Consider the following 21,308-nt stretch of genomic DNA (forward strand, 5'->3'; position numbering starts at 1 on the left):
AATAGATTAGTGTTTAATTTTATTATGAAATCATACTACAATAAACCTAAATTAATAAATAAATGTAGAAAAGATTTTTAGGGTTTTTTAGTACGTTTTCACTAATTGCGAATGTTCCCGGTCACGTGGGAATTGTTTGCAGCACATCGCTATGCGTGTTGGTCTATTGTTGTATACTATTTCGAAAAATATTGTTCAAAATATAGAAGATTTGCATATGAAAAGTTGGTCACACACTGAAATCTACTACGTTTTAACTGTCATTGTCAAAACATATTTTTGCCTTTGTTTACCGATTGTTGTAAAAGTAGAATATAAACCGAAAAATTATGCTAAATAAAGTTTTGTTATCTACGGATGTAGCTTTAGTTTGCGTCCAACATGCTCTGTCCACGGAAAAAGAAGAAATCATGGGATTACTTATTGGAGAGGTATGTCGTCTAATGCACTGTATGTACCTATCCAACAAAATACTTGTAAAACACAGAATAAATAGAGGTAATGATGGATACCTGTTCGCTACTTAATTCAATCTTATTGTATTACAGGTGCATAACAATGGTCGCCTTGTATCAATAGAATCTTCTGTTATACTAAGACGTTTAGATAAAAAGCCTGACCGAGTGGAGATATCTGAAGAGCAACTGGTGCAAGCTACGCTTAGGGCTGAAGAGTTAGCTGCGGAGGTGGGCAGGCCGTTGCGTGTGGTTGGTTGGTATCACTCTCACCCACACATAACTGTCTGGCCATCTCATGTGGGTGAGTAAAAAATAGTTTATTTTTTTAAGGTTTTAGTTTGATTACATAATTTATTGTGTACATATTTCGTCACCAGAGTTCTCATGAAAGATTTTTTGAATAGAATATTAAATTTTTGTAATAGTTTCAAAATAAAACATCTGATTAACTTTCTAATTTATTTTCACAAGTAGAACAAACACAAAATGTGGTTTATGAAATACACCTTATAAAAGAAAAATGTCTTAACATTTTCAGATTTGGCAACACAATCAATGTATCAGCGAATGGACTCCAGTTTTGTTGGAATCATTTTTGCAGTATTTTTAACTGAGCAAACTACAAAGGCTCCATCGGTAAGGGGTATTTAAAGTTTAAACACTTATTCAGGCTGGCTTGAAAGTTAGCCTACAAAAATTACATTAATTTGTATACATAGATAAAGGTCTCTCAACTCTAAAGGACTCAACAATTAACTTATTTGTGTGGATCAGAATGGCATGTGTACTGTTGCAGATATGAATATGTTAAATATGAAAAGCAATGTACATGAATTTAGCTCAATGGAAATTGAATGTACCTCCATGCAACTGGAGAAATTATAATAATAAAGTGACCTGCAGTCTTGATGGTTAGAATGGCAGGTGTATGTTGAAAATTAATGTAATAAATATGGTTATGTGATATGTAGATACCAAAGGAATATATGTTCAGTGTACCTCTCAAAAATAGATCTAAATGCTGACCCACACACTTTTGCTTTTGCTGACCCACAAAATGCTGATCAAAATGCTGGCAAACTGAAAGTTACGGCTATATATTGTTTTCAATGCTATAAGTAATATTCAATTTAATATTTTGTTTGATTAACAATTTCATGATACATAATATATATTATTTTAATGTCTATTCTAGAAACACTTGTTAAAAGAAATTAATTACTAGTTTTGGTAACTACTCAGTAATACTACAGTCTAAGTACTTTTTAGGTACAAATAACTTGCTTTCAATCAATGAATGAAGGATCAAGTCAAAGCCGAAGAGAGATTGAGATGGAAATTGTCAACCAGAATGATTCCTTGCTTATGAATAATTTTGAGGTAAGTTCAAAGTTAGGAGAATTTTACTAATAATATAGTACATTTTCTTTGCAACATTGTTTATATTTTACAGATTTTAACCCAATTGCCAACAATATTAAAAGAGGAAGAGGATGAAGCTTATACTAATGAAGTGGGCCACAGCCAAATAGATGATATTATAAATAAACAACACAATGCAGCTGTCAGAACTATTGCAATTGGGCATATTGTGGAGAAGGTACAGTTTACAGAATGTATTGAAGTCCCCAGTGAGAACTTATTTTATATCAATAATAAATACCTACTTAACACTGGACTTTTCATTTAAGTATACCTGCTATAGTAATAAAATGAGCAAAGGTTTCAGTTCATTTCATAGTAATTTACAGTATCCTATTTTTTTACTTTTAGATATTGAAGAAACATTAATAATTCGGTTTTTAAAACTTTCAGATGTCCCGACCCATGTTAGAAGCACTTGTAGCCAGAAATTCACTCAACAGTATCCGTTTAAGAGCACTAAAAAGACAACACCAAGAATTAATGTCTCGTATGGAAAATATGACATGTAATGCTTCCAAATAAATTTCTATTTGTTAGCATCTATTTCATAATCACAAGCTTTAGAACTAAGTTTCAATGACAATAAATACTAAGAAATACAAATATGATACTGTTTTCATAAGTTATCCCTTTACGCTTATTGATATGTTACTAATTTAAATCATTTTTATCAATCATTTCAAAGCCATCAGACGAATCGACACTTGACACACGTTTTCTTTTTGTTTGTTCTGGTGTAGAGTACATCATGTTAGCCATTGCCCCTGTGATGTTGAAGAGAGCATTGTAAGCTGAGCTGCTCCATGTGCTGGCTGGTTGTATCACTTCCAATGTTGACTGGAGCTCCTTTTGTTGCTCTGAAAATTAAATGTCAGGTATTTTAAAATCCTTTGATTTCAATTAAAATTTATAAAGCATTTCCATATATAGCACTTAATGAATATACTTGTAATATTAGCCAAACTTATCTATCTATCCAGCCTGTAACAAACAAGCAAACTTATAAAAAAATAAAATATTTAATAGATAAAAGCTTTACTAAAGAAACTCTTCAATATACTCAAATGTACCTAATGGTATATATTCATCTTCACTGGAGTCTGAAGTCTCAACATCTTTATCAAATGTCTTCATCTTATCCATAGAAAGGTTTGTTACAAGAGAACTGCTGTGTTCTGAGCTATCACTGCCATCTTCAAGCGGTAAATCCTCAGGTTTCCAATAATCTGAAATATATAATTTGGCAGTTAATTAAGATCTTTTGCATATTTTTTTTATTACATCACAATTCACAATACTTTTTGTCCATGTTTCAGTATACTAAAAATATTTACAATACTTCTAAAATATTTTCCTATATTACTTACCCAAACTCTGCCTGTCATCAATTATAGGTTGCTCGGGTTCAATAGATAACAACTTAATGTCCACATCAGATATGTCAGGAATAAGACCCTCCAATTCACCATCAGAGTCTGTAAATATTATGTTTTATATGTTTTTGGAGTTAGTGATGCCCAATATCTTTTAAAATCCAATCTCCCTTGATTATAGTGTTTGGAAAACCAGGGGAGTTAAAAAGGCCACATCAAAGCAATTCACCTAAAAACCAATATTGCTATTTTGTTTGCATTGCGCATTTACTTTTGTATTTGCAAATGTCAAATTGCAATATTGATGAATTGCTTTGATTTAGCCTTTTTAACCCCTCAGGGCTTAAGAGGTTAATAAATATTGCTTACCTGCATTCTGCTGAATTTTTCGAATGAATCTGTGTATTGGAGGAGCAATTTTACGTAAAACACATAGTGACATAAATAGCAAATACAGAAGGACATAGCCATTTATATATTTTCCTACCAAAAATAGTATTGAAAAGAATATGCTGACCAATAGAAATGCCTGTAAGTAAAGAAATGTAAGATTTAAATTATGCCACAAAAATAATTATTATATAAAAGTATAATGGCCCCGATTCCTGGAGACACCGTCTAATTTTATTTTAAGTTATATCTGTCATTTTCATATCCGTCGAAAAGGAAAGAGACGGATGATTCACAGCTCTTAATTTTAGGAAGAATGAGTAAATGAACGTGTCGGGTTATTGACTGATGTAAAATTTTTAGACGGTTGGTTTAGATTTGTGCTTAAAATTGACGTGTGTTCCATAAATTTTATGCTTGTCGATTACCCGTCCCTTTCCTTTTCGGCGGATAAGAAAATGACAGATATAACTTAAAATAAAATTAGATGGTATTTACAGGAATTAGCACCAGTATCTATATGTAATCCTTACTTTAGTATGATTAGTTTCTCTAAGGTAGATAAACTCCATCCATCGTCTTCTCATCCAATTCTTTATGTTTAGAATTACAGTATTAAATTCAGAACCACTGTGACTGGCCCATTTTTTCAAACAAGCAGTTCTGTGTTTATATTTTAGCCAAGTTTCAAATGCATCCATACTTAATATTGCAAGACAGCTGCAGAAAATAGATTCTAAAATATTTATTTGCCAATGAATGCAAATTCTGAAAATAGATAAAGGAAATTATTAGATACAAAGCGATTAGAAACACTGCGTAAATCCTGTTATTGATATACTTACAAAAATAACACGTTCAAAAAGAAAATACAAGACAAAGAAAGCCACATTTTCTTCCAAAGTAAAATATCTTCAAATAATCCAATAAAAGCTGTTAGCAAAAGCGACCCCTGATTTTTCTTGGTCTCCAAATGTTTAGCGGGACCCCATTTAAATATTTTTTTCAAAGACGCAATCATAATTTGAATAATTTATGTTGTACAACAATTAAAAAACAACACTCATCACGTCCCGTCCAATGAAAATATAAAAAAAATATGTCAAAATCCATCAAAATATTGACAATTTGTGTTTTTTTTTTGTAGATTTTTTGGCTTGGTTGCAGAACTAGAGAGATACCTTTAGGCCAAACCATGTGCCTCATGTGGAGGCCCTTGTTTCTCTATGGTTTCCATTTTCTTGATTTTCGTTTTAGGGGAATGAAAATGGTGAAATCTCTCTCCAACTAACAAAAATCATAGTTTTTACAACATATCCCGGAATAGCCTCCATTTCAGCTAGATTTAGAATAAAATAATTATACACCAAATAGGTAATATGTCAGGCACACACAGGTCTTTGTCAGGCACAGAGCAATATTTGTTCAAAGCGGCTTTGCGAGGGCCAAGTATTTGCGGCTTTGCGTTTCCCCAAGGGGATAAACAAGTTTATGTACTTCTGTCTGTGTGTCACATAGTGTGTCAGTGCAACCAGGCCATTAAATTAAGAAAAACCACTGCTCACTGCTGTCAAGTTCTCAGCGCTGAGGCAGGCTGTATTTTCCTCAGATTTTTCTGTCATCTGTATTCTGTCAGATCAGACCAAAGATCAGACCTGTCATGATTGATGTTTCCGGGTTTTTCGGCGGGAAACGGGAACGGGACAGTTGCTTTCTTCATTGAGTAATCTAAATAATTAATACGAAGTGGTGTTTTGTGGTTAATGATCGCATTAAGTTAGTCGGAAGACATTCGCGAGTGTTATTATATTGGAGTATTCTCAATAAACAAAGTGTATCTGCCTATTTTCGCTTCGTGCCGGGAAGCCGCTTCATAACTCAAAAGTTTATGCGGACTTTTGAGTTAATTCGTTTGGGGTTCGGAGTAGGAGTCTACTCCGAGGGTGGGGGCTTAGGTTTCATCATCATCACCTTTCATCATTTCATTAATCATCAAGAAAAAAAATACGTCAGACATGGCTGTATGGGCATAGTTCCCTTTGCCTTACCCTTCGGGGAAAACCAAAACAAAAACAAAAATGATGTTTCCGTCAATTCCGTCATTAAATTAAATTTGGTTTATTTTACTTAACTTATGGATTTATTTCTACTATATATTGCAGTGTTTTCATTTTAATGTGAAACGGTGAATTAACTGCAATAATTATGTCTTCTTCTAATATATTCGATAAGGGCCCGAAAAAAGATGGATCTCTCCCGTATAAGTGTCGTGAATATACGAACAAGATTTCTGTGAATCTGCACCATTTCAAAAGGGACGGTAGGTTTTGTGATATAGACCTTATTTCAGGAAAAACTAGAGTCAAGGTAAGATTTTGTTTCGCCAAAAATTATTGATCTAATACCTAACTGTATTTATTTTTTTATTTGCTAGGGCACTTTATTATGAGTAACTCCTGTCTTATATAGGTATGATCATTTCCTTCATTACCTTCCGTTCTGAATAACACAGCAGCAACTAATACACTGGTAATTCGGAATAAATAACGTAATATAAATCATATTTCTTAATTGGTATTTAATTAATAAATATTACATGTTTCTTTGTAGAATGACCATCTGTTCTATAGTTTTTGAATTTTGATTATTCATATCAAGATATCCACATTCAATATTTATTTTATTTATTAAGTACAATAGAAGTTTAAAAAATTCTTCTGGTATAAATAAAAGTTACTTTACAGGCTCATCGTGTAGTACTGGCAGCTAGCTGTGCTTATTTTGATGCTATGTTCAGTGTGGGTCTGGAAGAAAGCCAAAAAGGTCATGTGGCATTGCCAAGTGTACCCCCTGACATCCTGCCTATGATAATTGATTTTATTTACACAGGTGAATTACTAACATAGTGCATACATTATCTCAATCTTATAATAAATTAATTATAATCATTTTAAGTTACTTCTTAAAACCATATTTTCTGCTATGATAAGATATGATGATATCCTGACTTTCCTTGATGAATTTATTTATTTTTATTACATATTATTAATAAACAATAAATAGACTGATTACTCATTATATATATAAAATACATTGGGTTTCAGGTGAAGTAATGATAGACAAGGCTACAGTACAACATCTACTAATAGCTGCTGATATGCTGCAATTGAGAGAACTAGTAACTGGGTGTGGAGAATTTCTCAGAAGAGAGTTACACCCTTCAAATGCTCTTGGAATATTTAGGTAAAAATTTTAACATTAATACAGGGATTTAGGCTAGATTATTCTTGAACTCTACAGCCCATACCATCTATATATTTTTTGGGGGGTGTAACCTAAAAATAAAAAAAGAGGAATGGCGATTACTCCACCAACAAGAGCGCAGCTCTTAAATAGAAAGAGAGAGACCCTAAAAATACCTCATTCACGCAAACACCTACATATTTTTAGTTGTAGCTGTCACTTTCTAACCACATAAGAAAGAAGGAGATAGGAAATCCACAGCCTAATCATTAATGAAACATACATCAATTTTAGACCTATAATAAACAGTCTCCACAAAATTTCCCATTTATGAAAATCCTTTGTGTGTAACCCATACAAATTACTTGTTAGATTTAGTCAAATTGGTTGCATTCCAACAAGATTCATAAGTATTATGTTTATAATTAAAAATGAACTACTAAAACATCCATTCCTTACTTCTTATTTTTAATTAACAATGTATACTTTAGTACTTTGTAGTATAGGGGGGTTAAAATGGCCACATCGAAGCAATTCATCTTATAAAGCAATATTGCAATTTGACATTTGCGCATATAAAAGTAAGTGCGCAATGCAAACAAATGTCAAATTGCAATAAATGCTTTCTTAGATGAATTGCTTTAATGTGGCCATTTTAACCCCCCAGTACTTTGTAGTACTTTGGTATAATACTGTTTTAATATTCAAATGAAGCTGTAAACAACAGGTTTGCTGAAGCACACAACTGTCGGGAGCTGGCAGAGGAAGCATTAGACCATGCACAAGCAAACTGGAACATAGTGGCCAGTGGAGATGAACTACTTGAGTTGCCTCTGCCTCAGTTAATTACTTTATTGTCTTCAGAACAACTGAAAGTGGATAGCGAAGCTCAGGTATAATTTAATCTTTTAACATTGGTACCTTTAAGAAGTGACTAGCTAATTAATCCCTAATCTGTCTTTACAAACCAATAGACAACAAAGTTTTAGTTATAATGTTAGGATGAAATTTAATTTTAATTTTTGATTGAGTTTTGATATAGACAAACTCTACTTTTGTGATATCTCAAACCATACAGGTATAGAGGGCTTATGGGACAATGTATTAATTGATTTGTTTTCTATTTTTTGTGTCAGTTTGCCCTTTTGGCAAAGGCCTCCCTGAGAATAGACCATAATTCCCGATCCAATACCATGCTTCTCCATGTTACTCCAGCTACCTTTTTGAGTTCATCCTCTATTCCTCTGTCTTCCCTTCTTCCTTTATTCCATCATGTGGGCACCACATAGTGATATCCTTAGACCATTCGTTTTTCTTACCAATCCATTTAAATTTTAGCCTCCTTGCTGTATATGTGACATCTTCTACTCTGGTTTTTTCCCTAATATTTGATATGTAGCGTACTTCTCTCCATACTTTAGAGCTTTACTCAGTTTTTCTGTTAGGGCCCATGTTTGGCAACCATATATCATGAATGGCAGTACACAAGTGTTAAACACCTTCTTTTTATGTTTCATAGTAAAATGGGAGAATATATAGCCACCTTATCACTTACTACTGCACTTGTGTCCTTATTTCAGGTGTTATATCCAGCTCTGCGATGGCTGGAACATGACCCGGCGTGTCGTAGGCGCCATTGTTTTGAAGTCCTGAGCCACGTTCGTCTTCCCTTGATAGCACCGCAAATATTAGACGAAGCCATCAAAAATGTACAAGATCCATCAATCGCAGTGGCCTTAAAAACTGTTAGAGTTGACATGGTAATAATTAAATTAGTACTGGTTGGGCGGGTGGAATACAAAAGTTTTAATGGACTGTATAGTGTGTTGCATACATACATACATACATACATAAACTCACGCCCGTTATCCCTAATGGGGTGGGCAGAGCCACAAGTAATCAAAGACAACTTGCAGCCACTGTTGATACGATGTCTTAAGCTGGATATGATGAACCTTATGGTGATAAGGGATCAGCCTATCGCCCATAACATTAGTCCATAGTGTGTTGCAGTATGATAAAAAATACAAAATTTGACTGGTATATCATACTGGGCGGAATAATAAAAACTACTGCGTATATGGAACAAATAAAACTGTTTGCAAAGGTAAAAGGAAAGCACAGTACCTGGTGTGGGCGTGCTCGCACTAACGATAGGTATGTGCGGGAAGAGAAAGGGCAAGGAATTGATGCGACCATACCAACCAATATTCTAAAATATTTAGTGTTGAAACACTGATAATAATAATTCGCGTAAATTTTATTTTATTTGGGGAGCTTTTTACATTTGTTCTTATCTTAATACTAGGCTTAAAATTCTTATCTAAGATCGATATTACATCTTTCAATAATTCGTCAATTACGACTTACAATTCAAAGAAAAATCGATCTTATTATTGCTATACTGTGGTCATTACTTGTAGGGTCATACACTGTTTTTGGCAAACAGTAATATGGCTCATTGAAATTTTAATCGTAGTGTAGTAATAATCAGGTTGATTTTACCAAATTCTGTTTGTAACACTGTTTGTCGTCAATCTTCATACAAAAAATATATGACCCTACAAATAACGGTCACAGTACAGTATTATTAAGGTATTTTTTTCTGAACTTCTCAAACTTTCTCGGTGCGTGTATGAAATATGTAATAGCGCTCTAAAAGCCAATAACAAGCTTCCACATGTTAAAGATAACTGCTGTGGCGCCAGGCGCAACCAATTACTATAGATAACCAAATAAATATATTTTTATGACCTTTACGAAATTAATATGCATCATTTTGACGCGAAATGGTATTTATTAACTATTTCATATGGGTATAAAACATTTCTCTAGAAAAAAGTTAAGTTAGGATGTACCTGTGTAGTACAACAACTATATCTATCAACGATAGTAAACAAATTGGTTTCAGAAAACGGGTCGAGGTGCTTTAGTAGCGTTGGCTGCGGAGCCGAGAGCGCGCGCGCGCAGAATGCTGCTGTTGGCGGGTGGTTCCTGCCACGACTCGGCGGCCCACCCCCCGCTCTCTTCCGACAATATACTCTCTTCGGTGCTCAAGTTTGATTTACACAAGCGGTTAGTTTCCAATATTATTTTTATACAATACCTATATACAGGTTAGTGACACCGTACTGATTACTGAGGGGGATGATTCCGCTCATGATTCTGTGTTAATATCAAGTGCAATTTTCCGTCACAACAGAATAGAATTGAAAATAATTAACAAAAATACTAACTTTTTCATGAGTTTTGCGACGGAAAATTCCATTTGATATTAACTCAGAATCACGGTTTGAATCATCATGAATCATCAGCATCACTTAACACCCGTATGTACATCCGTATGTCGCACCACATTAAATTTGTGGCTTTGCTTTTTTTTTGCTTTTTTAAATTGTACTTTTATTATACAAGCTATCCGCCCGCGGCTCCTTTCACGTAGATTTCGGTTATCAAATGTAGCCTAATTCACTGAATAATGTAGATTTTTACTGATTAATGAATTTTAGAAATTTGTTCAGTAGTTCTAGAAATTGCAAAAGTTCTTGTTGGTAACATCCAACAAATTATCCAATGTCCAAGGTTTCACGGAAGAAGTCACAGGTTTACAATCCTAAGAATAATGACGCCTATTAGTTTATGTCACGTTGTTCGTACTAATGCATCTAAATTCAAATCCTAAATCTACATTATTATATTCAATTTTAATAGGGAATGGGAAGAACTGGCACCAATGGGTATAGCTCGCATCCAGCCCGGAGTCGCAACCCTCGGAGGCCGAGTATATGCTGTGGGTGGCGAGCAGGGCAGTCAGATTCTCGCTAATGGAGAGGTTTATGATCCACAGGTAAAATAAATGGTTGTCTACAACTTATACTTCTTTATGTCATTTTTACCCTTGGGGTATTCCTACCTACCCAAACACTTATGTTTGCAAATATTTTTAAATAATCTAAATACAACAGCAAAATATAACTCAAAATTTACAATGAAAATGGGAGACAAGTAGTGATGAGATTGTTTATAAACCATTTGTTAAAGGGGTCTATTAAGTTGTAAGAATGTTAAATTTCTCTAATATATAGATGTTATTTATCATCATTATTTGTAGACTGACAAATGGTCCAACATTGCACCAATGAAGGAAGCTCGCTGCGAATTTGGGTTGACCGGGTGGAATGGCAACCTCTTCGCTTTCGGTGGATGGGTGGGATCGGACATGGGGGCTTCGGTCGAGGTATACGACCCTATAACGGACGAATGGACCCTCACCGGTCGAATGCGAGAGCCCAGATTTGGAATGGGTGTTGTTAATTTTGACGGTAAATATTTGCTTTTGTTTTGGTAAAGATAATGTAATATATATGGTTTTAATAGTATATTTCTTCTATTTGATTAGTTTTAATTTTAATAAATATGAAATAGTTTGTGATTTAAGTTTACTTTAATTATATTTTATACAGATAACTGTATAAACAGACTGTGTCTAAATGCGGAAAAATTAATGCAATAACTAATAAGTTATGTTTATGTAATATTTACCAAACCAATGTACGGAAACAAGAGTACATTACATACATTATGAGTGTAGTACATTGAAGGTACACAAGAAATATGATTTGAATCAAAATGCGAATAAATTAACAAGTCTTATTGTGTAATAAATAAAATAAATAGACGCATCGGGCTCGATGGATTAGCAAGTGTGATCATATTTTTATTATACTAACCCATTGGCAACCGAAAAATCTATTAGGTAATTATATGTTGCAGGGTTAATATACGTAGTAGGCGGGTGTACCCACACGTGGCGCCACACGCGGGACTTGCTGTGCTACCACCCCGCGTCCCGCAAGTGGCAGGAGCTGACGCCGATGAGGCACGCGCGCAGCCAGGCCGCCGCCGTGGTGCTCGACAACTACCTGTACGTCATCGGCGGGAACACGTCGCAGCGGACCGTGCTCACCTCCGTCGAGAGATATAGTTTCGATGACGTAAGTGCACTTATTAGCATATTTAATTGTATTTTCACTATATAAGCAGGCAGTTGTAATTTTTTGTAACAGGATTACATTTATACTGATGATAAGTGTTGATAGGTAATGATGTGAAGGAGGCCTACCTTAATAATTGCTTAAAACACTCTAGCACAAATTAATAGACAGGACGATGGTGGCTATAAGAAATATAATTGCCAGGTTTCACCCAGATTTGCTACTTCGCACGTTATTCTATTTAACGTGGTAACATGGCGCGCAACATGTTGCCCAACATGTTGAAAGTTAGCGCAGAACTTTTGTTTAACAAACTTTTGTCTGTCTACGCATCTAATACACGTTCGTCTCCAGTTGACAACCATTGATGGTCAACTAACTAACTAACTCTAAACAAGCAACAAGCCGCGCGACATATTGCGCTTCAGCTGGCATCGTCGCGCACTGTTGTGCAACGTTGTCGTACATGTTGAGCATTACGTGTTGCGCGTTAATTGTTGCCTAGTGGGTACGGGGCTTAAATTCATCCGACAAGATAGTAGATGTACATAAAATTCCCCAGGACTCTTGGGAAGAAGTGGCGAGCCTGAAGTTCGCGCGCGCGGGGTGCGCGGCGGGCGCGGCGGAGGGCGTGGTGGTGGCGGCGGGCGGCGACAGCGAGAGCGGCGGCCAGCGCGCCTTCTACCGCGCGCGCACCACGCTGGCCAGCGTCGAGGTGTACGACCCGCGCGACGACCGCTGGCGGCCCGGCCCGCCGCTGCCGCACTCGCGGGCCGAGGCCGGCGCCGCGCTGCTCTGACGAAAGTCTCCCCTTCGCAGCCGGGAGCTCCGGTCGGACCGAGGTACAAACTAAATTAACTCGACGATTACGGTTAGGGGCGTAATTTTCTATTTTAAATGTAAAACATTTCTTCTTTCACTTTTCGAAACTCGATTCGGTTTAGATTTGCAATGATTAATTACCTTTCTGGAGATTGTATGTTACCTTGTGACTACGGTTCTTCTTCTAATTTTCTTTGCTCTATCGTCTCTAAGCTTGTGAGATGGGTTTCGTAGGTTTCAGGCTTAGAGCAACACGGGAAAGGAGTAGACATGCGCAGACGTTCCCCTCTGCGAACCTGTATGTCCCCGGGACAGGTAGTTCTATAAAAACTAGTTGCAGTCGCCCTGCGCACTAGACTGAATCTAGGTGCGTAGCTGAAACGACGTCATTGAAAAATACCTAATTGTTCGTTATTTCGTTGCAAAAAGGAATCTTTGGCTCCATATTTTAGTAATTTTATATCACATTATTAGCATTTAATTCTCGTAAAACTTCCGTCCTGTTGTGTACGGATTTGTTGACCAACATGCTTCATACATTATGCGGATTACTCAAACGACTATGAGCGATTGTTTTCTAGTTGTCAAGGAGATTGTAGTTGTCACTTTCATCGAGCGCTATTGATTTATAAATAGATAGTTATCGATAGAAATGTCATAGACAAAGGAGTCTACATATCGTCGCCTCATAGTAAAACTAAGAAAGCGCCCTTTATTAAAATCATATTCGGATATGATTTATGTTAATAAAACCTCGCTATCACAGTTAGACAGTCTCGTTTCAATCCAGGTCAAAATTTGTAGTCCCAATTTTTCACTGGATTATGTATGCCAATTACATTTCCTTTCTTCCATTGCGGTCGAAAGTCGAAATACGCAGTTGCTCATGGCGACTTTGAATATAGAGTCGTACTTTAACGTACTAAGCATTTTTCCTTGTTTTACCTGTCATTTCATCAATATTATTTCCTACACTCCATTTTTGCCAATTTTACTATTCTATCATAATTTAAACCTGGGACAGGAAGAGGATAATGCAAAATTATTTAATAATTCATAATGATTAAAGTAATAATTGAGGAGCTCGATGGCGCAGCGGTAAACGCGCTCGGTCTGCTATTGTTGAAGTTAAGCAACTTTCGCAAAGGCCGGTCATAGGATGGGTGACCACAAAAAAGATTTGTCATTAGCGCATCGCTGACGGAAGCTAGTTCAAAAAAAAAAATAACGCTAAAGCTACTCCTGTCCGGTCCACCACACGCCCGTGTTGCTCTATGGTTTTAGGTAAAATAACTTTTGTCTTCCAACTTTTCTAGCGACAAATCATATCTGAGTCCTAAAATAATTTACTTTCAAGCGCAGTTAGTGTGAAGTAAAAAGCTAATAATGCATTACTTGCGTTACAAAAGCGCTAAAGAAAGAAATAAATGAAAACAAATACGAATGGATAACTTTATAACGGTGAAAGAATTCGAGGGTAGAGTTCAGTCTATTAATAACACAGATTAATAGGCACTTGAAAGATTCAAGCGACTTATGCACTGCCAAGCAGTTAGCACTTTCTATATTATTCTCTGTAATGCTAAACAATAAAATACATATACAAGTATTATGTTTAGATTGCAATCAGGGAACTTTGTTAACGGTATAAATGAATTCCAATTTGTTTGAGATAAAATATATGTTATAATTAATGCCAAATTATATACATTGCTGTTTCCAAGATTTTTAAGGACTAGACTGAGATACAACTAGAATTAGTGTCTGGCAATGAATCTTTAGAAATTACCTCTTAATTAGAAAATAATTTTGTTCTTAATTACTACACACATATTTCTGTAAAATATGAATAATTTAAGTGTACGGAAATATAACTGGTAAATGTCCGCGGCTCGCTTTTTGTTGTGCTTGTTTTCTCATTTTATATTTCTCAAAATTATGTATTAATCAAGTATATACTTACTATTTAGTTATTTTATTATTTACAGAACAGGACTTCCAAAACTTTCTATTGTCAACAATTACTTGTCGCATGCTTTTATTGTAGTAGGATTTACAAATGACTGAGTATATTATTATGTAAGCAGCCTTGATGCAGGCTGAAGCATATATTTATAATTTATACCGTGTGATATTAATAAATACGAATCAAGTAGATGTAAGAATTAATCTAAGTATTAAATATTTTTATAATTAACAGTCTTTTTCTTTAAAACTTATTAACAGAATACGAATAGTTACACACACCTGACACATTACACAGACATTAAAGTTTGATAATGAAGAGTTTATAAGCACATTGCGGGGAATTTAGCTTCCATGGGCCGAGCCATTTCTTCGGCGAGGTAGAGGCGGCCGATAACGCCCTCGAACAAGGAGGCGGGCCTGTCAGGGCGGTGCAGCTCTGTGCCCGGCCTCTCCAGTGCGCACCATTCCATGAAGCAACAAGCGCGATACAAATGTAATGGGTTCTGGAACAGGAAAAGGTTATCTGAAACATTCGCCCTTTATGTCATGCAACAACCAATGTATTCTATAAAATTAATGATACTAAAATACAAAACAAAAAACAAAATATTCATTATACCTTGGTAGCTTGATACAACTGAAGAAAGGCATAAGCGTTTCCACTAACACCATGACAGATGCTGTAACCCTTGGCACAAAGTCCCCGCTCCCAAATAACATCGCCGCAATCAAGAGCGTATTTCAAATATTGCTCTTCTTTAAACGTCTGAAAATACGCATCGTTAAAATTATAGGGATAAATAATAAATATTGATTGAATTTCTGTAATCTGCATTTTTCTTATATACATTTTTATTTCAGAATGGTTTCATTTAAACATAAACGATCTGTCGTGGTTGGCATATTTTACTATGTATGTTCAATAAAGTATACTATTGTTTACCTGATAAGCTGCAATACACAATGGTACAAACCCAGGTGCACCGTGACACCATTGTACCAGCCTGTCCCCAGAAGCACTGCCTAGTGAAGAAGGGAAGTTGCCACTTGGGTACCGATGTTTTAACAACCAATCGATGGATGGCTTGATGTAATTACGCAATTCATTAAAATGTATGTAACTACGCGCCTGAAAATTATAAAATGCGTACTTTAATCATTTAATCTATTTATTGCTAGCTTATTTTTCTACATGTTGGCATCAGACTAAGTAAGAAATGTCTAAGTAAATAGAATTATACAAGGAATTTTAGAATGAGACAATTATTGTAACATTTAGATGACTAACCTGTAGCAGTGAATACAAAATACCCGACATGCCATGAGCTGCTCCAAAGTAAATCTTGTCATGCCACTGCCATAGAAGTGGACTTTCAGATTTCATTGTTATAGAAAATTGTTTGCCAGACTTCAGGATTGAATTTATTACCTAAAATTAAAAAGTTAAAACAGATTAGAGAGACTTCATTGAAAGTTCCCATTATGAAAGTCAATACAAAGGTATATAGATGTGCAATGTTAAAATACGTTGGTTGGTTGTGTTTGTGTGTGACTACTTGTCATAAAACATTGAAATTCTGTTCAAGAACGTATACCTACCCCACGTGACACATCCATAACTGGCCACAAGATCGTTAATCCGTTAACAGTTAATTAACGCAGTTTATAGCAACCCGGCCTACCGAACATTGTTTGGGTCGGCGAAACGAACGAGCCTCGCGCGGTCGTATGCCCGCGCGCTTTAATTGTTAAATGAGCGTGCCGCGCCACCCATCCGCGCGCCCCCGCTATCTGTCACTTTCAGACGATTGCGAACCACGCGCACGCTATACGCGCCCTTTCTTAAATTTGTGTGCCAATCTTGTAAAGAACTCGTGTGAATCTGAATATATTGTGACAATCACCCCATTAAACAAAAGATTACCCTGAGATCCGACTGTTTTACTTCAACACCTGGCTAGCCACCCCCATATCTGGCGCCCAACGTGGGGCTCGAACCCACGACCCTGAGATTAAAAGTCTCATGCTCTACCGACTGAGCTAGCCGGGCAGAGAGAAAGAATCGCGACTTAAAGGTAATGTTAGCGCAACTCGTGGAGAACGACCATCCATCCTGGCCAAAGAAGCTACACATCATTCGCTTTGCCCTGAACAGCGCGCCATGCCGCACTACAGGTAAAACGCCAGCTTATTTGACCTTGGCTAGAGAGATGAGGTCTCCCACAGAGGTCACACATGACCTTCGTGCTATTCTAGACAAAGATAACTTTGTCCCACAGATAACACCATATCTCAGACAATTTATCAACTCCCTATCGGCGATCCGGGAACGTGTAGAAGTGCAGCAGGACAAGCGCAAAGAGTACGCTGACCAGTCACGGCGTCCTGGAGACCACTTTCAAGTAGGTGACTTAGTTCTTCTACGATCACACGTCCTGAGCAGGAGTTCCAAGGAGCTTACATCCAAATTCGTCCCACGTCGAGATGGTCCCTATCGCATCGCGCAGAAGGTTAGTCCTACGACCTACAGCATCGCGCGCATAGAGAACCCCGACGATATTATAGGGAAGTATCATCTTCAAGATCTTACTCGGTACACAGGCAGTGAGGTAACTCCACCTAAACCTGTCATTCCTAAAAGGAAACGAGGACGACCGGGTAGGAAGCAGTCTGAGCAGCCAGTCCACGAGCGAGGACGTCCTCCAGGACTGGAGGGGGAGTATATAGCAACCCGGCCTACCGAACATTGTCTGGGTCGGCGAAACGAACGAGTCTCGCGCGGTCGTATGCCCGCGCGCTTTAATTGTTAAATGAGCGTGCCGCGCCACCCCCCCGCGCGCCCCCGCTATCTGTCACTTTCAGATTTTTTTCTCTTCTCTGGACGATTGCGAACCACGCGCACGCTATACGCGCCCTTTCTTAAATTTGTGTGCCAATCTTGTAAAGAACTCGTGTGAATCTGAATATATTGGGTTAGGGTGTCGTAAAAGGGGTCCCAACACTTAGAAAAATTTCACTTCAATTTTGTATGAACCATCGACTTAGCCGAATTTTCGAATGAAATTACTATGGAAGCTGGACTTGTAAAATTTTCACAAGTTGATTCTACGTAGTGTCGCAAAAAGGGTCCGAGACTTAGAATAATTTTGGTCGTTTTTGTATGAGCCACGGACATAGCCGATTTTCGAGGGAAATTACTATGAAAGCTGGACTTGAAAAGTAAGTAAGTAAGTAAAATCTTTATATTCTTTCTTTCTTTTCTTTCTTTTTTTTTCTTTTTTTTTTTTTTTTTTACTTGAAAAATTTTTAATTTTTTTTTGAAAAAGTAAGTTTTTTTTATTTTAATATATGCGGAAGAGGTGGGTTAGGGGTGTCTAAAAGGGGGCAATTTTTTGTTATTTTTGCGCTACGACGCACCGTTTTCGAGATATTTAAAAAAATGCGTTTTATGTAATTTTAAAATATCTTTAATTTTTTCTATGGAGCTCCGCGAAACACGTCCACGCTCGGTGTCCGCCACGCGTATTTTTTTTTTACAGGCATCCTTTTGTCACGGGTGCGAGCGTAGCGAGCACGGAAATTCGCGGCACCCCGACACTATAGATATAGGTTACGAAGGCTGTATGGCAGGGGGGGAGCAAAGCGAGCCCCCTGCCATATAGCCGAGTGGGTTAGGTTACTTGTGACCATCGAGGCCCGAAGGGCCGAGAGGCGGCGGTGAAGATTTGTTTCGATATGACAGCAGTCACGGGTGCGAGCGAAGCGAGCACGGAAATTCGCGGCACCCCGACACTGTAGGTATAGGTTACGAAGGCTGTATGGCAGGGGGCGAGCAAAGCGAGCCCCCTGCCATATAGCCGAGTGGGTTAGGTTACTTTGTGACCATCGAGGCCCGAAGGGCCGAGAGGTGGCGGTGAAGACCTTTAAAGGTCACTGACTTTGAAGGTTTACTACACAAAGTTGATATAATGCGAATATTTTTGATTTTGGATAAGTGACCTTGACTTTTAAGGTCAATGATCTTGGTGACCTTGACCTTTGAGGTCACTGAAATCGAAAGTTTACTGCAAAAGTTGATATTATGGTAATATTTCTGATTTTGGATAAGTGACCTTGACCTTTAAGGTCAATGACCTTGACCTTTGATGTGTCTGACCTACACTATATTTGTGAAGAATAAGGGAATAAGGTCATGACCTTGACTTTAAGGTCAGTGACCTCCCAAGGTCATCTAAGGTCACCCGTGGTTTCCCCCCACCCTAATACTCCCACATCCCCCCGGATCCCGAATGTTACTTTTGGCGATTTTTGTTAAAAAAATTCTAAGTCCTAATTTTGTATGGGACCCTTTTTGCGACACCCCGACCCTATCTGTTACACCGACGTGATAGATGGTGCGTTGTATTGCCGTTTGTAATGGTCGAGACCGCAAGTACCGGGGTTCAAACCGGCGCGGGCGCATCCCGATTGAGAAGCAAACTGGTGTACCACATGACCACAGTGACTATTCATATTTTAATTAATGGATGAACTCATTAAATTCCTTTTATTTTCCAGAAGCACACTAATTCTAAACCAGGACCTCAGGCAACATTTATATATATATATATATATATATATATATATATATATATATATATATATATATATGCCCTTTGTATGTATAATATTATGGTATTTTACATATTTTTAAATAATTATGTACCCTAGCAATGGGAAAATACGTAATTATCACGAAGAAATCTTTTTTTGGGGAATGAAGCCTGGATAATCCCTCATTAAATTATAAGGTAACTATTCTTTGACATGCGACATACCTTCTCAATATGGCTTGCAGGAATGATATTTTTTTCATCAATGTATTTAGTTACAAATAATAAAGCATAAAGATATCCCACTTTTCCATACAGCAACTCGTCTGGTGAATCATTCATCAGCGAAATCAAACTCATGAGTCTGGAAATAAATGTCTTTCATAAAATATCTATTTAAAAAAATCCATAATTGGGTAGTTTCCTAGGTCAAGGAGAAATTATGAAATTGTTATTACTAAATAAAGACAGATCTAAAGGGGACAAAAAGTTTACTCTTTTCTATTTAACTTATTTATAAATTTTAATAAAGAAAAATTTAAAAATAAGTGTGACATTTTGTCACATTTTTCTGTGATTCCCAGGTTGCTTTTTCATACAAACTCCATAGTCATTTCGTATTTTGACCTTTAGTAAAAAGTAACTAATTTGACTAGTTGGAAACTACCCTATTATAATAAGTACGTACATATACTTACTTTTGTATTAAAATTTTAGTGTCGGCCAATGTTGATGGACATTTGGGGCCCAGTTTGTGTGAAATAACAGCAGCTATAGCCAGTGGGCCTGCATCACCACATAGGAAACTAATGCGACGACCTTTTAATTGATCCAGATTCAAATAAGATAAGGCATTCTGTAAAAATAATATTGAAAGGTGAGAAACACATTTGACTAAGTGAAAGACATTTTCCCTGATTCCTACAGACACTTCCTAATTTAAGTTCTTACCTACCTGTCATTTTCATATCCGCCGTAAAGGGACAAGTAATCAACAGGCATACAATTTTGGAACACATAACAATTTCCCTTACCTTTTCAGAGAATAAAAAAATACAGGTATAACTTAAAATTAGATAGTGAATACTTAAATCAGCACCGGTGTCTACTCAAATCAGTGCCATTATATTATTAATAATAAAAAAATTACTGTGTGATGTTTACCAGCAAATTTTCAGAAGGATCTTCTTTTTTCTCAGGAGACATTAAATAATACAATGCTAATCCAGCAGAACCAGTATAAACAGATCCATCATAAAAAATGTCACTCTCCATTTTAGTGAATAAAACACGTAATTTGGTTTTCTTGAAAGTTTCAAGTTGGGTTTGGAACTTCTCAGATATCTGAAAATAAACAAATTTAAATACCTATCTCAATATGAGCTCAGAATCGTTTCTGGTGCAAAGGTTGTTTGTAGCCATGATGCAATTTTGGGCACCTTTGCACCAGAGACGGTCAGAGGTGGTCTGTTTGATTAGACACAGTTTGTTTTTTTGTTACTGTTTTTTTAAATTTTTGTACGTAATTTTTTTTACAAAGTCACACTAATTTAAGAGCCACGCTCTTGTTAGTGTAGCATTCTCCATGTATTACACATCAATCATTGCAGTAGCATTTCACACAGTAGTCTGTAAAAATCTAAAGAATGCTCTATTTACACAACAAGTTTATAGAGACTGTTGTAACAATTAGGGTCAGTGCCCAACCTTAAATAAATATTTTTCTAAAATAACAAAATTATAAGCAGACACAAACCCCATTTCTAGATTTATTGAGAACATTATTTACAGAATCATCACAAGAAAAATCTTCATATTGGTTTTCAAAGGATCCTTTTGGAGCCATATTTGGACAAAGATAAGTATTTTTTTTACAACTATACAAATTTTTTAAAGTTAAGAGTACTTTGTATACTCGTCAACCAGGCAGGCTAAATTAATTTACAATTATCACTATAAAATTTTAAAGAAAGAAACTTCAATTATCTTCAATATCAAAACAACAAAAAGATTATTTATTTTTTGTTTTTTTTTTTTATAATT

At 36.4% G+C, this 21,308-nt stretch overlaps 4 protein-coding genes and 1 non-coding gene across 6 annotated transcripts; 2 read left to right on the forward strand and 3 right to left on the reverse strand.

The window, feature by feature from the left end:
• Positions 1 to 244: 244 nt before the first annotated feature.
• Positions 245 to 2,488, forward strand: LOC126367693 (lys-63-specific deubiquitinase BRCC36-like). The gene is made up of 6 exons (XM_050011344.1): positions 245 to 431; positions 549 to 759; positions 997 to 1,094; positions 1,728 to 1,838; positions 1,912 to 2,058; positions 2,274 to 2,488. Exons 1-6 carry the CDS (start codon positions 330 to 332, stop codon positions 2,403 to 2,405), a joined length of 801 nt encoding a protein of 266 aa, XP_049867301.1. The 5' UTR covers positions 245 to 329; the 3' UTR covers positions 2,406 to 2,488.
• On the reverse strand, positions 904 to 4,750 carry LOC126367689 (uncharacterized). The gene is made up of 6 exons (XM_050011336.1): positions 4,492 to 4,750; positions 4,180 to 4,414; positions 3,626 to 3,785; positions 3,251 to 3,358; positions 2,954 to 3,109; positions 904 to 2,740 (listed from the first exon to the last, which is right to left on the reverse strand). The coding sequence occupies exons 1-6, from the start codon at positions 4,665 to 4,667 to the stop codon at positions 2,535 to 2,537; spliced, it is 1,041 nt and encodes a 346-aa protein (XP_049867293.1). The 5' UTR covers positions 4,668 to 4,750; the 3' UTR covers positions 904 to 2,534.
• Positions 4,751 to 5,252: 502 nt separating this feature from the next.
• Positions 5,253 to 14,902, forward strand: LOC126367687 (actin-binding protein IPP-like). Of its 2 annotated transcripts, none has more exons than XM_050011333.1 (10): positions 5,253 to 6,013; positions 6,391 to 6,535; positions 6,751 to 6,889; positions 7,617 to 7,782; positions 8,470 to 8,649; positions 9,801 to 9,964; positions 10,601 to 10,736; positions 11,001 to 11,211; positions 11,663 to 11,883; positions 12,446 to 14,902. In XM_050011333.1, exons 1-10 carry the CDS (start codon positions 5,852 to 5,854, stop codon positions 12,680 to 12,682), a joined length of 1,761 nt encoding a protein of 586 aa, XP_049867290.1. In that variant the 5' UTR covers positions 5,253 to 5,851; the 3' UTR covers positions 12,683 to 14,902. The 2 variants fall into 2 exon arrangements, with proteins under 2 accessions (XP_049867290.1, XP_049867291.1); XM_050011334.1 differs by having other exon boundaries at positions 5,834 to 5,966.
• LOC126367688 (lanC-like protein 2) lies at positions 14,881 to 21,301 on the reverse strand. The gene is made up of 8 exons (XM_050011335.1): positions 21,022 to 21,301; positions 20,430 to 20,609; positions 19,964 to 20,121; positions 19,491 to 19,629; positions 15,962 to 16,102; positions 15,617 to 15,802; positions 15,293 to 15,439; positions 14,881 to 15,176 (listed from the first exon to the last, which is right to left on the reverse strand). The coding sequence occupies exons 1-8, from the start codon at positions 21,109 to 21,111 to the stop codon at positions 14,994 to 14,996; spliced, it is 1,224 nt and encodes a 407-aa protein (XP_049867292.1). The 5' UTR covers positions 21,112 to 21,301; the 3' UTR covers positions 14,881 to 14,993.
• Trnak-uuu (transfer RNA lysine (anticodon UUU)) lies at positions 16,651 to 16,723 on the reverse strand. The gene has a single exon. It is a non-coding gene; the product is annotated as a tRNA-Lys (tRNA).
• Positions 21,302 to 21,308: the final 7 nt, after the last annotated feature.

This window comes from Pectinophora gossypiella, chromosome 6, assembly GCF_024362695.1.
Source record: "Pectinophora gossypiella chromosome 6, ilPecGoss1.1, whole genome shotgun sequence".
Lineage (NCBI taxonomy): Eukaryota > Metazoa > Arthropoda > Insecta > Lepidoptera > Gelechiidae > Pectinophora > Pectinophora gossypiella.

Coding starts and splice junctions, on each gene's coding strand:
- LOC126367693 (XM_050011344.1), top strand. CDS start 330: ATGCTAAATAAAGTTTTGTTATCTACGGATGTAGCTTTAGTTTGCGTC. Junction 1,095..1,727: donor AAACTACAAAGGCTCCATCG/GTAAGGGGTATT, acceptor AGTACTTTTTAG/GTACAAATAACTTGCTTTCA. Junction 1,839..1,911: donor TGCTTATGAATAATTTTGAG/GTAAGTTCAAAG, acceptor TATATTTTACAG/ATTTTAACCCAATTGCCAAC.
- LOC126367689 (XM_050011336.1), bottom strand. CDS start 4,667: ATGATTGCGTCTTTGAAAAAAATATTTAAATGGGGTCCCGCTAAACAT. Junction 4,415..4,491: donor TTTTTGAACGTGTTATTTTT/GTAAGTATATCA, acceptor ATCTATTTTCAG/AATTTGCATTCATTGGCAAA. Junction 3,786..4,179: donor GAGAAACTAATCATACTAAA/GTAAGGATTACA, acceptor CTTTACTTACAG/GCATTTCTATTGGTCAGCAT.
- LOC126367687 (XM_050011333.1), top strand. CDS start 5,852: ATGTCTTCTTCTAATATATTCGATAAGGGCCCGAAAAAAGATGGATCT. Junction 6,890..7,616: donor AATGCTCTTGGAATATTTAG/GTAAAAATTTTA, acceptor TGTAAACAACAG/GTTTGCTGAAGCACACAACT. Junction 10,737..11,000: donor GAGAGGTTTATGATCCACAG/GTAAAATAAATG, acceptor CATTATTTGTAG/ACTGACAAATGGTCCAACAT.
- LOC126367688 (XM_050011335.1), bottom strand. CDS start 21,111: ATGGCTCCAAAAGGATCCTTTGAAAACCAATATGAAGATTTTTCTTGT. Junction 16,103..19,490: donor CTGCAAGCCATATTGAGAAG/GTATGTCGCATG, acceptor TTTTAATTTTAG/GTAATAAATTCAATCCTGAA. Junction 15,803..15,961: donor TTTTGTATTCACTGCTACAG/GTTAGTCATCTA, acceptor TATAATTTTCAG/GCGCGTAGTTACATACATTT.